This window comes from Chelmon rostratus, chromosome 4 (assembly GCF_017976325.1).
Source record: "Chelmon rostratus isolate fCheRos1 chromosome 4, fCheRos1.pri, whole genome shotgun sequence".
NCBI classification, from domain to species: Eukaryota; Metazoa; Chordata; class Actinopteri; order Chaetodontiformes; family Chaetodontidae; genus Chelmon; species Chelmon rostratus.
The window spans coordinates 5,357,739-5,378,894 of record NC_055661.1 but is presented as its reverse complement, the minus strand read 5'-3'; the positions used below and the strand labels follow the sequence as shown (position 1 = coordinate 5,378,894).

At 39.9% G+C, this 21,156-nt stretch overlaps 2 protein-coding genes across 3 annotated transcripts; one reads left to right on the top strand and one right to left on the bottom strand.

Moving 5' to 3' along the window:
• Nucleotides 1-1,287: 1,287 nt before the first annotated feature.
• On the bottom strand, nucleotides 1,288-8,795 carry LOC121605906 (dual specificity protein phosphatase 22-B-like). The gene is made up of 7 exons (XM_041936021.1): nucleotides 8,760-8,795; nucleotides 8,634-8,667; nucleotides 6,683-6,765; nucleotides 4,077-4,126; nucleotides 3,067-3,141; nucleotides 2,302-2,473; nucleotides 1,288-1,440 (listed from the first exon to the last, which is right to left on the bottom strand). The coding sequence occupies exons 1-7, from the start codon at nucleotides 8,778-8,780 to the stop codon at nucleotides 1,288-1,290; spliced, it is 588 nt and encodes a 195-aa protein (XP_041791955.1). The 5' UTR covers nucleotides 8,781-8,795.
• A 4,596-nt stretch (nucleotides 8,796-13,391) lies between these two features.
• On the top strand, nucleotides 13,392-19,338 carry bphl (biphenyl hydrolase like). 2 transcript variants are annotated; one of them, XM_041935488.1, is made up of 7 exons: nucleotides 13,392-13,503; nucleotides 16,546-16,649; nucleotides 16,724-16,890; nucleotides 17,675-17,828; nucleotides 17,970-18,101; nucleotides 18,572-18,695; nucleotides 18,810-19,338. In XM_041935488.1, the coding sequence occupies exons 1-7, from the start codon at nucleotides 13,442-13,444 to the stop codon at nucleotides 18,898-18,900; spliced, it is 834 nt and encodes a 277-aa protein (XP_041791422.1). In that variant the 5' UTR covers nucleotides 13,392-13,441; the 3' UTR covers nucleotides 18,901-19,338. The 2 variants fall into 2 exon arrangements, with proteins under 2 accessions (XP_041791422.1, XP_041791421.1); XM_041935487.1 differs by lacking the exon at nucleotides 13,392-13,503 and adding an exon at nucleotides 13,826-14,239.
• The last annotated feature ends 1,818 nt before the right edge of the window (nucleotides 19,339-21,156 follow it).

Sequence of the window (21,156 nt, the reverse complement as noted above, 5' to 3'; positions counted from 1 at the left end):
TCAGTGGAGTTTAACTACAACAATTTGTCATATTTTACAAACCAGTTTTGAGGTAGTTGTACTTGTATGGCACCTTTAATGCAGAGATCGAGCCTGAATGGGCTCAATAACAAGATGAAAAAAAAACACTGAGGTTAAGAACTTGATCAAACAAACATGAATAAATGTTCAGCAACAATAAACCTGACATAAAGAGTAAAAAATAATCAGAATAAACATGAACATTTAAAAAAAGGGGGGTTAAGAGATATTTCTGTATGTGCACTACATTTATGTAGCAGCTTAGCTACTTAGTGATCAGCCTAGAAAATATAAAGTCTTGTTGCAGGTTACTACAATGTCAAAGTATTTTTACATTCTGGTATTTACTTCAGTAAAGGAACTAAATGCTTCTTCCACCACTTACTTGTGACCAAACCAAGCAGAGACTGTTGTTTATCCTTGTCTGAATATTTTGTTAATGGCTTGAAATGCGTAAAATTATCCAGCGACTCAAAAGAAAGTCTCTACATATTCACATTTTGTGTAGCATTTTGTTTATTTTTCACTTAACTTTTGCTTTTCAAGCCTTTTGAGGGTCCCAGCCCCCGACTTGGGAACCACTGCTCTGAACAGCTAAAAAAAAAGATTATTAATCTGGAATTAAATCTAATGTGAATGGATATTTAATTAAATGAAATGCAAATTATCACAAATGTAAGTAAGATGGCGCAGAAATGTCGGTGCGAATCATTAACTCTGCTAGCTCTTCACATTAAAACAAACCATATGGACTGAAATAAACATACATTAAGGAAGAAAACTAAACATAAACATACATAAAAGAGAAGTGTTTCAGATACTGTGTTACTGGAAGATACAGTGTTCAGCTTCCACACTGCCAATAGAAAGTAATACTCATATTTCAAGTAAGACACAGCATAACATAACTGACGGGGAGTGCACTCAGCTAAATATGTGTTCTCACTGTGGACTCTATGTACATATTTGCTTGGTGTCATGCTTGACTGGCAGTGCATGTTGTTTTGACAGTTAGGACCAAGCCAAGACATGACGAGGGGGACAGACATGACATAAAACCCCCTCCCATCACATGACTGCCTGGCCGTTTTGCAGCCATGAGATGCAACAGATCATGTCAGCGCCCCTGCTGTAGCTGCTCTCTGCAGGACTGATGATGAAGGTCAGAAGTCGGTCTGGTCTGAGTGGGTTCAGTGACCCGAGCAGAAACCCACAGTCCTCGGCTGCTTGGGTTCAGGACAGACGAGACCGACGGAAGCCCTTTGTTCAGGAGCCACTGGTGCCCAGCGCAGGAGCGTTGCTGGTCGTTACGCCATCGCCGCTGCGGCCGCTGTTAGATTTCTGACTTAAAAGCGTTTCCACCTCCTTGTTATCATTGAAAGAGTTCTTCCCGTATCGCTCCTTCCACCAGGCCTGATACTGGAAGGGGGAGAGCAGAGGGAGTGTACAAGTGAGTCAGATGAATAAACGACAGCTGAGGCAGAATTAAAGAGAAGGAGGGTGTTTCCAATTGAGGGGGAAAAAGAGACAGGAGGGAAGTTAAAGTTGGACTTCATGCTTCGAGGGCTTGTCAGATCATCAAACAGTGACTGAAACCCCCTGCCGACACACTTTTCAGATGTCCGAACCGTAACTTCCCGAAAGTCACAATCAGATTAAGCACGCCTACTTCACACAGCGATCGACCAGATGAGCTGAAGTGGTTTTTATTCTTCTTCAAACATTTTCATCACACAGCTAGCTTTGTCGTTTCTCTTGTGTGCAAAAGGGTGCAACACTGGCTGTGAGGAGATGCGGTCTGAAAAGTGTGTGCCCCTATGTGGATGTTCAGAACAAGTGGGTTTAAGCATATCCTGGCTTTAAGTGATGTAGGTGCCAGTTTTCCAGTCAAAATGAGGTGTTTTTCGTCCACTGGGGGCGAGAGACTTTAAAGAGCAACCTAACACCCTCATGCTGCAGTGACGTAGAAGCGTACCCCACTGATGATCCTGGCAGCTGAATGGGTACATGTAAATGTAACCGCAATCATCCACTGTCGGATGCGGCCTGTTGTTGCGTGCTCATAACTAGATGCTGTCTGTCACATGCACTGACTTCCGTACCAAGCCCAATACATGTTTCCATCATTTCCTGTGAGCCACTTGTACATGGATACGCAACCTGAATCCCACATGGGAATGGCAGAAAGCTAATTTATAGAGAGGCAGCTGCAGAAATGCAGAAAAAGTCTGAAACCTTGATGATGGTAACTTTAAGTGAGATCAGCGGGGAGTCACTCACTTCAGTCAGTTCTGTGTTTTCAAACTCCTCCAGCTGCCGGAGGAAGCCCAGGTTCGGCCCCGCACACGGCCGAGCCGCCCTCACCGCCGCCAGGGACTCCACCCAGCCACGACCCGTCACCGTCATGATGTAAGCCACCACCAGAGTCACACTGCGGGACACTCCTGCAACACTGAGAGCGCAGGGCTTTCACGGCATGGTGGTAGTTGTAGTGATCAGCACATATTCAGATTCTCTTGTTTAGTGTACAAAGAAGTGAAACCCCTTTTTTCCAAAAGCTGTGGTTAAATGCTTGAATTTGCAAGTTTGATATGTGAAGAGATGAAAGGTGATGAAATTTACATTGAAAGCATTAATCCAAATTTTGTTCTGTTTGGTGACAGTGATGTGGTTGAAAATGAAAATTGGGTTAATAAAACAGGAGGACTTCCAGATCGCCTTGAGCCAAATACTCATCATTTAAACAAAAATCAGCTGCTAATGCTGCTTCCTTTTAATCTTCTCATCTGCAAACGACACCAGTTTTATACCATTCACTCTGATGGACAGGATATTCTGACTTATTTTCAATTTTAAAAACAGATAGAGTACAATACAGTAAATAATTATGTGCAGATAAAACAAGACATAAAAGACATATATTATTTTCAGAATTACGAATGGAAGTACCTGTTTAATCACTCAATTTGAAGTTTTGTTTTAAGATTAGTACATTGATACATAAATTAGGAACAACTGACCAGCAGTAATTTTATTTCCACTCACCAGTGGACGAGGCAGCCCTCTCCTTTGAGCCGGGACTCGTGGATAAACATGATGCTGTCTCTAAAGTACTGAGTCCTGGTAAAGTTAAACACACTGAATTAACGTGGATTTAAATATCTTGGTATCAGACTTGAAAAATGTATTAAACCACCACATTTGAAATATCTTTATATTTTTATAACAGTATTTCTTGAACCTCTATGAATTATTTTGTATATTTATTAGATTCCACTTGATTAAGTACTAATTATGTATTCTGCAATGTTTATTCCATCAAACATCAGCTGATGAATCTGCCCTCCAACCAGATGGCATTTTAAATTATCTGATTTTAATCAATCAGTAATGGGCAGTATATGTGATTTTATTTTCAAATAAATGTTCTGATTGGCAATATTTTTACATAGTTTCATAAAACTCCCTCTGCTCTCCCCCTTCCAGTTTCATAAATGCTTTCATAAAACCGTGTGGACGATCAAATGTACATTGTACAGACAAACAAGATGCACTAAAAATGCTGTATATTTTTAACAAGATTCACCAATATTTAATTTACCAATCGCTCGTTCAGTACACTCTGGCACCTCGTCAGAATATTTGTAATTCTTTTTGTTCAGTTCAGGCTTAGGCTCACTATGTATGTTAAATACCAAAAAATGTTTTTTATTGTTACAATAGTGCTTGTAGCCACAATACTGAAAACATTTTGGTGCACTTATCTGACATCATTACTCTTTCACAAGTCTTTCCTGAGTCATGCTAACTTATAAATGATATTGAAAAGTAAATTTTATACAAATTCTGCACCATTAAACTAAAATTAGACTCTTGTTGGACTTTTCCTCCTTTTTTGCAATTACACCTGCCATAGATCATCATTTGGTAGATCAGTATCAGATCATTTTTTACATCAGTTTTTACATTCAGTTTTTACATTCTGTATGAATATACACACACACACACACAATCCAATACAATATACACAATACAATACACAATCATGTACTCACAGGTTTTGCTTAGAGTGGTCAGCAGCAGATATACACAGGTACGTCATATCCTAGAAGGTGATGGGGGACTAGTTTAGACTCAAACAACACTGTAAAGAGTATTTTATGCATTCCGACCTGTTGAATTAATTAATGTATAATAGTTAAAGTGTCACAAGAGTTTCGTCCTGTCGCCGGCTCTCACACACTTCCTGTTTTTCACAGATGGGGACGGCACCTGAAACCTTGCCCCTCGGACCCTGTCAGTGTGGCAGGTCATGACATAACGATGTTCGCCTATGTGTGCTTTTTTTTTGTTTTTTTGTTTTTTTTTTTGTACTGTGCACCTGGCAGCTGATGGTACACGTAGTGGACAGAAACTACCTCGTCCCGTTATGACTGCACCGCTGCAAAAACCCCTGAGCCCTTTGGGACGCCCTGAACTCTGGAAGTGCTCCAGACAGGTTAGCTCGAACACACCAACCACAAAGTACTCATGCACGCACAGGCTTCAGCACGAACAGATGTACACATATCAAGGCATGTACCCTAATGCAACACTCACGAGGGAAATTGTAATTACTGACAGAAGAACATGCATATGGAAAAGTCCCCTATCTTTGCACCATTGCTCTAATAACGCCTCATGACCATTACTCAGTAAAATCAAATGCAGCCATAAACAGAGCATGATGACAATCCCAAACAATCTGCATGCAAATTGTGGAAAATTGCAGAAATGTATTTTCTTTACATGTGAAAAGGCATTTGTGAGGCTCAGATTTTGTTCTGTAAAACTGACCTTGTCATGTTATTTTGCAGTATGTTAATTAGAGCCACAAACTGTACAGTAAACGGCACATCTGACCTCAGAGACTTGGTGGTTGCAAATTCTACCTTCCTCTCTCAGGACCCATCATGCTGTCTTCCAAGAAATCAATCAGTCAACAGTTTGACTATGCAAATGAACCATCCCATCTGGCTATTTGGGCTACACCGGTAAAACAGACCTGAGTCATCATTACGCCACAGAACTCAAAAAGCTGCCAGAATCATCTTGCGATCAAGATCAAAGATTTGAAGAGCAGCTGGGATTAATGAGCTGCTGGCTGAAGGACAGCACGGTGCAGGGAGTCAGACATAATTTCGGGTCCAAAACCTTTTTTAAAGTTTTGGTGGTTGACCAGTTTTGGTAGTGATACTGTAATACAAGTTGCTGTTTCTCTTCAGTGTTCAATGAAACAAACATGGATGGAGAAAGTGGACAGAAATCTCTGAGCACTTTTCATGCTCGCTTTCTACAAGAAAAGATGAAAGTTGTGAAAGCGGACACTGAAGATCAAGATTTTCAAAAACCAAGTCAAACGGACTCGGAGACGGAAAGAGGAAAATTTCACTCAAACGAAATAACAATTCAGTTGAAATTCAGATGGATCATTAATTAGTATTGTGGAAGGATGAAGTCTCATGTAAATCAAAACTGCGAAACTGAACTTTGGTTCTCCACAAACAGATTTTGCAGCTGTCCAGAAGTTATATTCTTACATCTGTTATCGAATGGAAATCAGTGACAGCAGATTTCTACTTTCAACCTGACACTTTCTCACAGCTGAATCACCTCTTTCTGTCCTTCTCACACTCACTTGCTCACGTACAACCAAGAAAAGCATAAGCATCTTTCCCGCTTCTTTTACTCAAATCGCCAAGTCTAAAAGCAGCATGAAAAGCCAGAAACCTTTTTTTTTTTTTTTTAATGTAGTTCCACTTTCAAGACTTAATGGACAAGCTGCTGAGCTAAAGTCATATTCTGGTGTAATGGCCTGCATCTGCATCATGGCTGAAACACAGACTGAAAAGAACAGACATTTTCAGATATTCACCTGGGTCCCACAGAATATTGAAGCATCACAGTCAATCAGAAGACCGCTTATTTGGTAAAATCTGGTGAATTCCAGGTCAAGAATGATTCAAGTTAAATGGAATTTCCGTGCAAAATTGAAAATAAGAACATCTGACTTTCACACCAATTGAAGTGGTCTATTTCAAAAGCCTTTGAAGAAAATCTATCAGACTTTTGTGTATAGGATTTTACTTGACACCCTTTTTCTTAATATTAATCCTTGCAAAACACAACTACAATGAACATATAATAACCAACATATAATAAATAGTTGAGAATGATACCTCAGAGGTTAACAAGGGTGTAGAACTGCAACGATTAGTCAATTAAACAATTAGCCAATCATTAGAAAATGAACAGTTTTGATAAATGATGACTTGTTTAATTTAATTTTCTAGCATTAAGTGCTGTAAAGCTGCTGGGTTCATCTTGGGTTTTGGGATGTTTTTCACTGTTGTCTGACATTTTTTAAACTCAAGAAAGTATCAAGTAACTGGAAAATGAATCAGCAGATTAATCAATAATTACAATATTTTGTTAAATGTAGATCTAATGAAGGCATTGAGTCTGAGAAACTTTAACACTTTCAGAACAAGTACTAAGCAGCAGGGACACTGAGGGGAAAAACAACAGTGGCGAGCTGAAGGGAAGTGGTCTACTTATGGAGGGATTAATGTTGGGTTAAGGGGGTCGCACAGGCCGACAGAAGACACAGGAGATAGCTCACCTCCAGGATGGGTGCAGCTGTGTCATGGATTGACAGTATGTGGGTAATGTTGTGCTGTGCCAACAGCTCCTTATCTCGTGCATCTGCGGATCACAAAGAAAATAAAGAAATCTCAAACATTGCTTCCATCCAATCACAGGTCACCCCATGCAAGGTCCAACCTAAATTAAGCATTTTTTACCCAACAACAACCCCCTCCTCTAATGTTTCCCAAGCAAATGTGGCCTTATGGCTTAAAAGTGTTGCTCTTGTTTTCAACTGAAAGAAAAACCGGAAAACCAGTGTTTCTAAAACAGTCCAGCAGCTTGGGCCAAAAGCAAGAAACAGTAATTCTTCTAATCAAATTTTGTTCTTTAAAAGGAAGCCAAATGTTTTCTACCTTGGACAGATGTGTCTTGAGCTCTTTTTTCTCATGCTTTGCAAATTTGCAGGATGCTGATGCCACCTATACAAGACAAAGATGAGCACTGCAAAGACTCTTGCAGAGGAAACACAATCTGATTGTGTACCTTACACTGCAAGCCGGTGACCTTAAGGTCATAAAAGTGTGTCTGTCATGAAACAAATATTTTTATGGGGTGTCAAGGTGCTGACGTGACATTAAAGTTGGTAAGAGCTGTCTTTCTGCTGAGGGCAGACCAGTGGCACTGCCATATGAAGCCAAAAAACCCACTCATTATGTATTTGGTCAAAACTGTTTCACCGTCTAAAAATATTATGCCACAGAAATGTATCATTCCTGTGAAACCAGCATGTAAAATTAGCAGTATAAAGATAAAAACAGACATCTGGCTGGTGAGATAGCTCTGGTTAAAGCTAAAGGTCAAGCTTGGCCTCCTTGCTGATATTCCCCAGCTGTTATCTGCAAATCCCCACATCTTATATAGTATTTCTGTTTCATTCCACATAACAAATTGTGGTGGAGGGCTACAAATTCAACTATATTATGTAGGACAAACCCCAAGCAAACCAAGCCATGCTGCTAATGCTAACACAGCCAGCTTAGCAGGGGAGCAGTAACTGCCATCTCAGCTTTTGATGCAAATAGAATTTGGTCTGGAAAAGCTATCTTTAAATCACACAGTTAAATCTATGAAATAGTGAATTTGTTCCGCTACTTCCTCAGTTTATTTTCCCCTCCATTCCCTGGAGACTATCTAGGTCTTTCTAGATATTACGCAGTTTCTATGATCGTGATTTTACATTTTTTTTAACGTTGATATATATTTTTTTGCCTTAGATGCCATCAAATTAAGGCATTACTCAGTTTGCTGGCCAGCCTGAAAACCTTAGTTTGAATTTTTATTCAGCTTCTCTCCCTCTGTGGTTACTGCTCTGCCTTGCACAGTAAAAGTCTTACAAACTACTCGCTAAGTTTTACTCTTCCTCATACTTGCTCGCACTTGCTGTTGTACAAAGACAAAAGTCTGAGACGTTGTAAAATAAGTAGCTAAATAGACGAAATAAGATCACAGGCCTGACTAATATGAAAGGCAATGGTTTCCTGAACACATCACGGTTACAAAAAGTGATCTGTATTTATAAGACGTTTCCTGTGTACTCATCATTTGAACACAAAAAAACAACCTAACGATTGCATTTACTGCTTTATGGAAAGATGTGGAATATAGTTTGCACCGGGGACACCCCCACACCACGGGGCATCCCCTCCCACATCAACCCTCACGTGGCTGTCCTCCAGCTGCTGACAGAGAGCTACACACCAACCCCCGCACACCCACATACTGGCAAAAAGCACTGTTCTTTTTTTACATCAAAATACATTACTTCAATCATTCTGCTGTACACTGTGACCTCTCCACTCTATAGAAACTGAGCTCAGTGTAGCATCTCACCACATGCCCCTCCGTATGAGGAACTGAAACATATTCTACTACTTTATCCTGAAAATAAATCAATTACTGAAATGACAGGAGGTGGGACATCTTACCTTTGATATTTCCAAGATAAAGATCAGGCAGGACCTAAAGAAAGTTCAAAATTGAGCCAAAAGAAGGATATAGGGGAAGATACAACAAGGTAATTTAGGTTTGTTTAAATGGAGATATTTCTGTACCTTGTTTATTCCATTGCCCATGTCAGCCAAAAGTCTCAAGAAAAGCACATCAACTTTAGGACACAGTCTTGATTTTTCTCAGCAGGTTTTTAAAGCTGCTCAGGTTGTGCATCTATTGCTCCGGAGGTGTTTAGCTCCGGTCGAGCCCTCTGCCCAGGAGGACAGTCAGTCACTAGCTGTTACTGCGTCCCATGGCTTTCAAGCCACCCCAGTAGATCATAAACCCTTCGACGTGTCCGCAGCTCATGCCCTGAGCCTGCTTGATTGAGAATATGCTGCTTGGGATGACGTAATGTGACCTTAACAGTGAAACGCCATGCTTGGATAGTTATATTTAGAACAGGAGTGGGTCATGGGATGGGCGATAGGCACATACCAGCCAGACAAAGATGGTTGAGGGCCAGAGGGCAGAGAGCAGATCCAACGCTGGGTAACGCCTGGCTCCCTGTATCTGCTGAGGTGTTATACCGTACAAGGAGATCTTCTGAATGAGGCTCAAAATACACTTGCAATAAATCTCAACTTCGATAATAGTCTCAAGGTATATAAGCAGGGGGGTTGTCTGATTACAGTCTTATTACAGAATGCAGTCTTTCATTTTTCATTTGACCGATTGTGTCCGACATGAACACGACATTTTTAGACAGTTTCCATTACTTGACATAAGAGTTCTTCTGTATTTTCGTTTGGTCTGTGTCTGTGGTACATATTGCTATGTACCACTCAGGATGTACCAATATTTGAAATTCAACATTTCAAGATCAAAGTGCAATGACAGCTGCGGGGATGTTTTCTTACAGTGCCAGGCCATAGTTAAATCTGATCAAACCACACACAATCAGATAAGCTGGGTTTTTGAGTATGAAATTAATTCTTGCACATTTTCAGATGAGTGTTTTACTTCATAGAAAAAATACTTCAGTTTCAAGACCATGTTTTCAGGGGAATTAACATACGTGTCTATTCTCAGTGTTTAGGATTCAGTCACTGTATTTCTGTTAAACTCTGCAACACCTTCTACACATCACTTTGAGGCAATCAAGGCATTTTTTATTTATGTACTCTGTTGTAGATTCATTAAATGTTATGTTAGTGAATAAGTGAAAAATGTGACCAGCTGGTGAATGCAGAGGAAAAGTCAGGGGATCACCAAAGTCAGCAGGATCAATCCTCTAGTCAATGAATATCTGTACCAAATGTCACGGCCATGGATGGTTGTCAAAGCATTTTTCTCCAAAACAAAAATGTCAACCTGCTGGTGGCGTTAAAGGAAACGTCAGGGGATCACCAAAGCCAGTACGATTCATCCTCTCAGGAGCATGAATGTCATGCCACATTTCATGGCAGTCCATCCAACAGTTGCCCATTTATTTCAGTCTGCAGTGAAGTGGTGGACCGACCAGCCGACATATCTAGAGCCGTGCTGCTGATGTGGCTAAAAACTCAAAGCTTTTCAGGTTACTAATATCTGAAACAAAGAAAAACAGCAACTCCTCACATTTAACATTGTTTTATCACCTTGTTGTTTTAATGACTTTTCCTAATGTGCGAACTGCTTCTGAACTCGAACGTTCTGTCTTAGAACAAAGAATTCCCCTCTTTATTTTAAATGATACGCTGATTCTCAGTGGACGTTCAATTGAATCTACTTCAGTCATTGCATTTCCAGTAAATTCTGCTTCATCTTCAATACATCGCTCTGAGGTGATCGAGGTATTTTTAGCCCAGCCTTGTTTTCTTGTGTTCCTATGTGTGGTTCAGTACGTGGCACAGCTCAGACGCTCTGACAGGCAGAGGAGAGTGGAGGCGTTTACAAAAAGCTGCCTGCCTGCCTCAGAGAACTAGGTCTGAACAACTCATCGCGAGCTGCGGGTCAAACCCATTGATAAACACACACAGCACACATTAGATACAAGGGCCTTTTTGAATAGACGGTGGAGAAAAAACACCTTCGTCAGAGCATCACTGTGTGTGTAGGTGTGTGTGTGTGTCTGTGAGTGTGGGATGAGGAGGTGGGGGCTGTGTTGCACAGATAATAAAGGATGTGAGGTGTTGATGATTAAATCGGTCCTTAAAAAGAGAAAGAGGAGGCATTAACTCAGGAGTGACTTTCAAGTTCGATGCTAGTTTGTTTGCTACACCTGGCAGATATTCTCTAGGTGCTCGGTCTGCTTCAACACCACAATATCAAACTGTAAAGTCTTGATGAATTGGTTGTTCTATTAAATGTCTAAGATGATGTCTTTCAATTGCTTGTTTTGTTGGACCAACAGTCCAAAACCCCAAACTATCCTACCATTTGTGGTGATATAAAAAAAAATAGAATAAAAGCAGAAGATCCTCATACTTGTGAAGCTGGGACCAAAGAGTGTTTGGTCCTTTGGCAATGTCTGTTTGTCCACCTCTTTGATCCGGATGGAATATCTCAACAGCTATTGGATTGCTATGAAATTTTGCACTGATCTTCATGTTTCCCAGAGGATGAAGCCTACTGCCTGTAGGTAGGTAAATCAATGTCAAGCACTGCAGTGTGTCTCTATTTTATTTGTTTCAAACAAGTGACACAGTACAGCCCCCATTAACATGTATTTTTAATTCAAAATCATTGTGAAGGTTATCAGATTGTTGCACAATGTTCTCTTTGTATAGAACAATAAGTACAGAAGAGGTTAGCTGTATCTGCTTGGTGATTTTCTGAGAATAAAACCTCCTGGTGCCACTTCGCTTGCTGCAAACTGTAGTAGTCAAACTTACTGTATGGTGGAGCTGCTAATGTAACTAGATACAAAACATGATCGGCCCGTGCACCAATGTTTGCAGGCACTGGTTTGTTTTTGCATGATAAATATGGGTCCTGATCTGTGAAGGTAAATCAGTCTCAACACACCTGAATTAGCCTAAATTTGCTCCTTTAATAGAATTTGTAGTCACTAAATTATAAGCAAACATGAATTTGCCATAAGTACCATGTTGTACCTCTTACTGTAAGTAGGCCTACTACAACATACACACTAGCATATAGGCTAGGCTATGTTTCTGACAATGCTCTTTTCCCTGAATCTGTTTATTTCAAAAAAGTCAAAAATAAAAACACAAATGTAGTTAATCGGTAAGTACTTCAAACCTAGTCGGTTCCCTTGTCAGTACGTGCTGTACTGGTAAACTGTTAAATTGGGAAGAATGGTGCTGAACATTGCAGGCTTTATTCTGAAGAGTCACCCAAGAGCCAACAAGCCCAACAAACTATTCAGAGCTACGTTAAAATTCTCACTGTGACTTCATTGCATTTTCCAGTCGTAGCTGGTCAGTATGAATACATTTATATTTCAACTTTCTGTGCTCTCAACATTTTATCAACAACATAAAAACATTGCTCAGGAATTTTTAAGTAGCACAAGCCTAAATAAACACAGGAACAAACTAAATGCATAAGTTAAATAAACACCATTAACTTCTCTCATGTAGATTTATATTTTGTTTTATGATGATAGTTATTAATATACTTTAAAACCTGCGTAATATGATTTATAATGTGTATGTTTGTGTATAAAGAAAGCAGGGGGGTATACAATATACATTTCCTCTTACATAATATTGATGCATTTTCACATTTCATTTCCTTTTTTAAAGATTCAAACCTTCCAAACACTAAATTACTCCAAAAATGTTTGAGTAACCTTTAAAAATGTACCTTCATGCATGTTCTTGATTTACTCAAATTAAATAAACAAATAATGATCAATGATCAATTGATGAATGAAGGCAAGCAGATTTACAGCAATTACATTAATAATCAGTGAGGTGTATGGAAACTAGTGGAAGAGATCAATTCATAGTTGGATGTCCAGTTTTGCTGTTGAATATCCATTAGACCACAGTACTCTGTACCATTAGTTTTCCATCTTGTCCTTTTTTTCTTTGCAGTGATCAGAAATTAGGAAAGCCAAAAGAAAAAGCATTTGATATGTTTGTGTAAGGAAGGACTGCTCATCAAATATTAGCCTTGCAATGAAAAAATAAACAATATCTATGCTCCCACAATCATTACATCTGGGCTATCATGTAGACAAGATCTTGTTTTTGAAATTCACCATCTGCTATACATACTGCACGATTAGAGTCTGACGGCTTGATTCATCTGGGTTCTTGGCTTTGCAGGAGTAGAAAGTGATGAGGATGTTGATGTACTAGTCTGGGGGCAGCCGTGGCCTAGAGGTTGGAGAAACTTGGGTGTGGTGGCAGCCCACTGCTCCTGTGTGTTCACTGCATGTTGCATGTGCATGTGTGTGTTTACAGTGATGGGTGAAATGCAGAGAATAATTTAATAAAGTGAATAAAAAATTTAAAAAAAAAAGAATAACTCAAGTGACTGAATAACTCAACTCATCTGGTAGATGCACACATGAAGATGCATCTATGAAGAGCAAAGGAGGGACAGCATTGGAAAAGCAAAATATCACTATAAAGAACTTCTTTGTTGTTGGGATGTGTCATCAGGAATTTAGATAGTCACCTAATTAAGTACCTGAAGAAAACAGGGCTAATGCAGAGAACTTGTTTCTCTGTCTGCCAGTCTACTGTTCCACACTCCAATCCGGTAGGTGGCGGTAACGCGCCCACAAGCTGGTTTTCCAATCGCCCACAAACGAATAGTGTTGTCATTTATCAACTTTTAGCAACAAATGGACACGTCTGCACCAACTTCCCATGAAAACGAGATGGCAACAACAGTTGATCACACGTCGTAAGTCTATTATAACAGCATTTGTTTAATAAGACGTTGACGGCTAATGAGCCACCACAGGCTATATGTAGTAAACTGTAAGTTAATGCTAGCTAATTGGCTAACCTCAATGGGAAATTCTAGTAGTAAGCTAATAGGCTAGCAGTTTGATAAGTAAATACATGTCAAGCAACAAAGCGTTTATTCTGGATACAAATATGAATACATTATCAGCGCTATTGTAATATTTGACAAGCTAAAATTCTAACGTTAGCTTTAGGCCTTTGCGGTTTCGCTCCAGTCTCCCCCACATGCTGGGAACACTGCCAGGAAAGCAGCTAGGGTTCTGGGTTTCGGTTTAACGTGTAGTGTTCTGTTAACTGGTGACCTTTTGCTGAGTGCCTGCCCGTAATGACGGCGGCTGAAGACTAGAAACAAACTGTGAAATTCGGCCTCGGACATGGAATTTGAGTGAAAATCTAGCAACTGGACTGTTTATTTCTCGCCTCACTGTTTTTCAGAAACTGAGTTTGGTGGACTGCTAAAGTGAAAGTTTACGTAGCGTTTACGTTACTGCATATTACTTAACGGAACGCCAACACCGTTGCGGAACCCTTCTACCTCATTGGCACACAGAACTGGGGAAGGACTGCCTTTGGACCCTTCTCTGAGGAATGGCGTTATTTTTACTACGAGGATGTTTGTTTAAATGCAGAACGGACATTAAGAGGGCAATGTCAGCGACCCAGCCATACTGGTAACTGTTTGCACTTTGTTAACCGTGCTTGCATGCTTACGTGCACATTTCTTCCTAAGCGGACTTTAACCAGGGAGCAAATTTTCCTCAAGGCTTGTTTGATTTAAATCCACTAGATGGCGTAGTTTCATCAGCCAGTATGCACGAAATAATTTTGCTGATATGTTTTCCGGTGGCTGAAATCACTTCGGAAAATAATTTTGATAAATGTCTTCAAGTGCACTTGCTGCCAAGTGTCAGGTCAGAGGCCCTAATCACAGCATGGGTGGTGTTTAACAGCAGGTCAAACTGTGCCAACTGTGAAACTGCTGCATGCTGCATGTACAGAAACACAGGACGAAATGCCAGTATAGTTTATGGGATCCATACGAAATAGCTGTAACAATGCACAACCTAGAGCGGAGAACATACTATAAGATTCAGTTAAAGTTACAAGAATGTTTGTGAGTTTGTTTATTTGTGTTAATCAAAATTGCATATTTCTGAATTTTTTCTTGCCTTAAAATGGCTTAGATGTAACTTTAGACCAGGTTCTCAAGCGTATTACTCAAAGGTCTCTATGTGATTTTTATTCAGGGTCAGAGGTCCAGAACAGTTGGTGATAATAAAATAACATTTAATCAATGAATTAATCTGTTGTGATTGGGCCAGCATGGGACTGAGGCACACAAGGTTCAGACAGTTGGTCTCTGGTGTAACGTCAATGTGTGAACTTTGCTGCAACAACACACAACACTGTCTCCAGTAGTTAACATCACCATGACAACAATGTCAATGAGTAAGCTCCATCCACTAAATCCACGTTAGTTTGAGGACAGGATCACTGTGAATGATCTCCAGCTACACTGAATATTAACTATCACTAACAAATTATTGTTATATTTATTATCAATAGTATATTTTTTTTCAAAATGGAAAATGTTACTCTTCATAAGGTATTATAGCCAATTCATTACACAAGGTATGGCAGGGGTCCTCAACTACATTTGTCCATGAGCCAAAATTTATCCAAAATTTATTTATTTAGGTCTAATTGGCCTATTATTGTTTAAGAATTTTACTTTCTTATGAAATTAATGTTATTTTTATGAGTCTGTGTGAACAGACTCAAAAAAAAAACACATAAAATCCAGAATGATAATTAGATGCTGAAATAGAAAAGAGCTCAGTGCTCAAAACACAACCTGTAGTTCAACTACCAATGAATGAGTCCTTATCTCAACAAAAACCTTCCCTCTGTGAGGGGTTGGCAAGCTAATCAACAATCACTTTCAGCACTGATTGCACCTTTTCTACCGGTGAGTAACATTAGATACACACATTTTTTAAATTCATCAATATTCTGTGGGCCAGATGGGAATGTGGCGGGCTCGATGTGACCCACGCCCGGCAGTTGACGACATGGGCTGGGTCTGGATTGATATTCTGTTTGGTCTGGATGCGGGCCAAGGTCTGGACTTTGACGAGCCCTGCTTTAGACCTATGCCTTCATTTAGTAAGCGTGGATCTATGAGTATGCAAATGGCCCCACCTCTGTCTCCACCCAGCACTCCACCTCTTGCCTCCAGCTCTGGTGTCCCTGCTGACCTTCGACTCTGCTCATCAGACATACAAACCTCGCTTTCTGACAGACAGCACTGAAGGAAAACGTCATTCACTCGAATTACCCAAACATATCTTGTAACGTTATACTAACAGCTTTTGAGGACAAACTTCATGGTGACGTGCTTTCTTTGTGTGCAAGCTGAAAGTCACATGAAGTTTTCTGTCTAAATTATTGTCATGAGGGGAGCCATCATTTAATGCAGCAGTTATGCTATCTGTTAAGGAGGAGGTTCATCATCATGGGGCATCGGTATGGATGCGTGAGCCAGGAGAAGTGCTTATAGTCAAGAATATGTTGATTTATTTCAAGTCTTCAGTTAACAGTCATCAACAACAAAAAAACACACATGGACCGATGTCTCTGAAACAAAGCAAACCAATGATTAGGAATTATCAAGTCCATTAAACTTCTCTTAAATAAAGATAAGGATAAATAAAGATCAAATTTAACTTAATGAAATGCTAAAATGTGCAAAACCAGCCCTTACCTGTGCCTGTTTAATGAAACAAGAAAGGTGTATTATTGCCATGTTATTATCTGTGATCTGTAGAGATATGTATTCTATGTGATTGGTGTCATTTTTGGTTTTATTGGACTGTCAAATGAAAGCCAGTGTTTTTCACTAGACTAGCTAGCTATTTCAGTCTTTTTCATCGCTATGACGATTACTCACACAGTCTGCCTGTTTGTTTCCCTGCAGCTCTTCAGTGACCTCAGGCAGGCAGCATGTTAATGGAGTGGACCTGTACTATGAGCGGACAGGAAGAGGGAAACACGCACTGCTGTTGCTTCCTGGTGCTCTGGGTAAATACATCAACACACCTCTGCTCAGTGGTCTTCTCTGTCACATCCTATAAGTGTGGCCTCTTCTATCACAGGATGCACTCGAACGGATTTTGGACCTCAGCTGAAGTCTCTGAATAAGGAGCGCTTCACTATAGTTGCCGTGGATCCCCGTGGTTACGGACAGTCCCGCCCCCCTGACAGAGACTTCCCCCTTGACTTCTATGAGAGGGATGCAAAGGATGCATTGGATCTGATGAAGGTCTAATCTGCCTGTTGATCAGCCAGGGGTGATAGTTATTACCAAGCTGAATACCATAGTTTACTAAGAAGAACATAGGTGTGGAAATCTGAGAGCATGGATTGATAAATTGTCTTCTCATTTCAGGGGCTAATAACTGCCTTCAGAACATTAGTGAAAACACCTTTATGATGCACTTAGTAGACTGAAAAGAAGCAAGCCTCTGTGTTTCACTATTGCACAGTTCCTATTCAAATGTTAAAGCAAAAGTAATACCTCAAGTCCCACATACAGGACGCATGTTACAGCACTCCTTCTTTTTTTGACATTGATAATTAACCTGATTGCTAAATTGACCGCACAGTTTAATGATACATGGACTGTAGTTCTATAGTGCTTTTCTTGTCTGACAACCACTCAAAGTGCTTTTTGCACAAGTCTGCATTCACCCATTCACACATACTTTCATACGATGGTGGCCAGGCCACCTGCTCATTACGAGTAGACAGTTAGTAGACAACCACTACCTACTGAGCCACAGCCGCCCCCAATATTAATCAATACTAGGTTTAGCAATCCATCCACAAAGCTTTTCGCATCTGTAATTTTTAAACCCGTGAGCCTCCATAGTTTACTGTAATTTGACACAGGATGTGATTCACCTTCACAAAATATGTGCTTTGATCACCTAATTTTACAATTAGAGGAGTGGAAGGTAACTCACCTCTGCATGTTCATTAGTTTGTGCATTTGAGACAATAGACACTTTGTTAGTGATGTACAGTATTTTCCATTTTATTGACAGGCTTTGGGCTTTAGGAAGTTCTCTCTGCTTGGGTGGAGTGATGGAGGAATCACAGCTCTGATTGCAGCAGGGAACAACCCTGACTTGATCAGGAAGCTGGTCGTATGGGGAGCCAATGCCTTTATCTCTCAGCATGACCTCGAGCTTTACAATGGTACTCCTGCTCCTATTATTCATTGTCTTTGGCAACTGCCAGTGTAGTCCTAAATGGTATGAACTGTGCATGGTGTCATCTTAAATGAATATGTGTTGCGTGTCTCATTGTGTATTCATGGGTTTCTGTGGGAATGCGTAGTGGTCCGTGATATTTCCAACTGGAGTGCGAAGATGAGGCAGCCTATGGAGGAGGTGTATGGAGCAGAAGTCTTTGCTAAAATCTGGGAGGCCTGGGTGGATGGGGTCACACAATTTGCAAAAAGACCAGAAGGTAATACATTCATGTTGGTACAGACTACACAAGTGTAGTAAAGCAAAATAAAACTGAAAACCACAAGAAAAAATGAAATCGAGAGATGGAAGAGAAATGTTTTGGAGTCATGATGCAATTATAAAGGAAGTTGTTATATTGATGTGGGAAAGTATTGGTATTATACTGTACATATAAATACTGTGAGTTTGCAGTTTTTAGATAGGGCATGTGTCATAGGACACACAAGACAAATGGAATTTAAGATGGAAGATATTTATTTGTGCCACAAGATCTGTGCTACTTTTCTATAAAAGCTGCATATGGGAATTAAATCCTGGTGCTGTTCTAATGAATGTCATTTATTTAAGTACATTGAGAACAATGCGAAAAACTGAGTCTAATTCCTGGTATGTGTACGCATACTTGGCCAATAAAGCGGATTCTGATTCTGAGAAGAGTCAAACCAAAATGTTTAATGTCCTCATCAGGGAGTATCTGCATGGAGCATCTGCCCCTAATCAGCTGTCCAACCCTCATCATCCATGGAGAGAGAGACCCCATGGTGCCCAGCTTCCACCCACAGTGTCTCCTTAAACACATAAAGGGATCACGGTGAGACCACGCACATGCATACACAAACAATTAAACAACAACAATATCTCAGTTACCTCAGATTCAGGAAATGGCATGTGACATGTTTATACTTGTTTTTTGTCCCAAATCTAGGTTACACCTAATACCGGAGGGTAAGCACAATCTCCACCTAAAGTATGCTGATGAATTCAACAAAGTAGTGGAAGACTTTCTTGAAAATTGAGCGATCCTTTAACACACTGAATATTTACACTAAGACTTAATTTTGTTAATTTCAATTTATTAAAAAGAACCAGTAATATAACTATGTTTTAATGTGCTTTATACATCTTGTTTTAAGTACCCAGTCATTATACTGTCACCTGTTACCAGTGAACCTGTCTACCTGTACCTACATGTTTTTAAAGCATTCCACAAAATTCAGACTAAGCAGATATTTACAAAAATCAGTGACAACTTTAAAGACATTGTGTTTGTACTGTTTTTACCTGAGTATACAGTATGTGTAAAGGAATTATCAAATGGTCACATTCTGTTACATTTATGTTTTGTACAGTGTCCAAACTTGCTTGGAGTCAAGGTTCTGTTCTCATTAGGCACCTAATTGTTGGAATTGCTACTTCATTTCAATGTAAAAAGTTTTGTAAATAAAATGTTTATAAAGCAAGTGGGTGGCTTCTTTCCCATTTTATGTTACTCTCTAACAATTGCTGTTATTGTGGCTAATACAAGGCTAATGAAATGCGTTTTAAAAAGGCAGTACAATTAGCTGCTAATTTTGAAGAGTACACGATTAGTATTGATGATATTCATTGAAAAGGATTTATTGGCATGAAGAAATCTATTGCTTACAACTTGTAAGCCCTTTTATTAAGGGACCTGGTCCCTTGTTAGAAAGTGGTACCCGAGCAACATTACACATTGATATGTATGTAAAGTGGCAATGCAAGACTTTTACATATAAATCAACATCTGTTACATTCAAGCCCTTACCAAAAGAGCACACACACAATGCTGAGTAAGCCTTTCACCACCAGGCACATCTGTCTGTATTTTGGAGCACACTGGAATTTTAAAATCTGGAGTCTGGTGAATTTCCCATGCTGGCATACCAACAGTGATGCGTTTTATGTCAGTCAGCGAAAGGGTTTTTTGTCAGTGCTGAAGGGGGTAGAAACAATAGCGATGGAGCAGGCTACTGCAACTTGGGCTGCGGTCAGATAGTCAAAAAGTTAAATCTATTGTCTTTTCCTAAACAGTTTTCCTTGACCTCAATGGAAAACATGAGGTCATGGAAAGATGTGAAGGAGAATTTATAAGGACTGACCCGGGATTCCACCAGACACAGCTTTGTCACGTTGTGGCTGCAATTCTTTTTTTCGTTTTGTTTCGTTTTTGTTTCATTCTACATGTGGCTTCAAACCCCATTTCGTTTAATTTCATTGAATTGTTCAGATAAAGATAATATTCAGGCCTGTGCTGGGAACCACATGAATCTGCAAGCTCATGTTCATGTACCTCTGCCTGTCAGACAAATGTCCATCGTCCATGCTACCTATTAGTCATTTAGACACCAAAATATGGAAGTATGGAAGCTGTTTGTTCTCAGACCTATCGATGCTAAATCATCACAGCTCATCTCTCCATGGTGTAGTCTCTCAACATTTTATCATTCCTAAATGCTACAACACACGTTTCCTTACTCTGAGTGGTTGTGAGTCTATTCAGTTGCATCCAGAGGCATGTTGGTCTGAGGACTCCCTAAAAACGTGTGTCCAGTGTTCCAGTACTTATATCGACATGCTATTTAGTAGGTTTATCTGATAACGCAGTGTTGGTGGTTCCTACAACATCATAATTAATGTTGCTCCAGGACCATCACTGCAGCTCAACAAGGAGCTACAAAGTCTGCATGGGGAACGAGTCAATGTGTAAGGCACAGGACTTTGCCCCAGGAGACTGGGTGTGGAGCTTAATAGTACATTGCTGTCTTATTTTTAGACTCATTTTCAAGTTTCTTTTTTCATTTATTTTCTGTTTTCTTTTTTTGGTAAGGTTTAGACAACAAAACTACCTGGTAGGGTTTAGGAAAAGATCATGGTAGACACATTAACCATGTGTTAGAAAGGATAACTTCCCCCTTGTGTGCATTTTTCCGGTCTTTTTCTCCAAGTAGCAAAGCTCTGACATCAGCATGATTGGTCAGTTACAATGATGGTCCTGGAGCAACACAATCATGATGTTGCAGGAGCAATACCATCTGCGGATCAAAGTTCAAGGCAAAATGTTGTGACAATGTAGTATGTCCCAATTATATACACACTGCATGCAACAGTGCATACTCTGTAATGGCAGCTGTAGAGTGTTTTTTAAGAAAACGGGAAAAATATGCAGTTGTATAACGCAGCCTTGGTATTTCAGCTGGATGAACGCTGTTTTTGCTGGACAAACTGTGGCAGTGCATTTAGAGAGCTGCCTG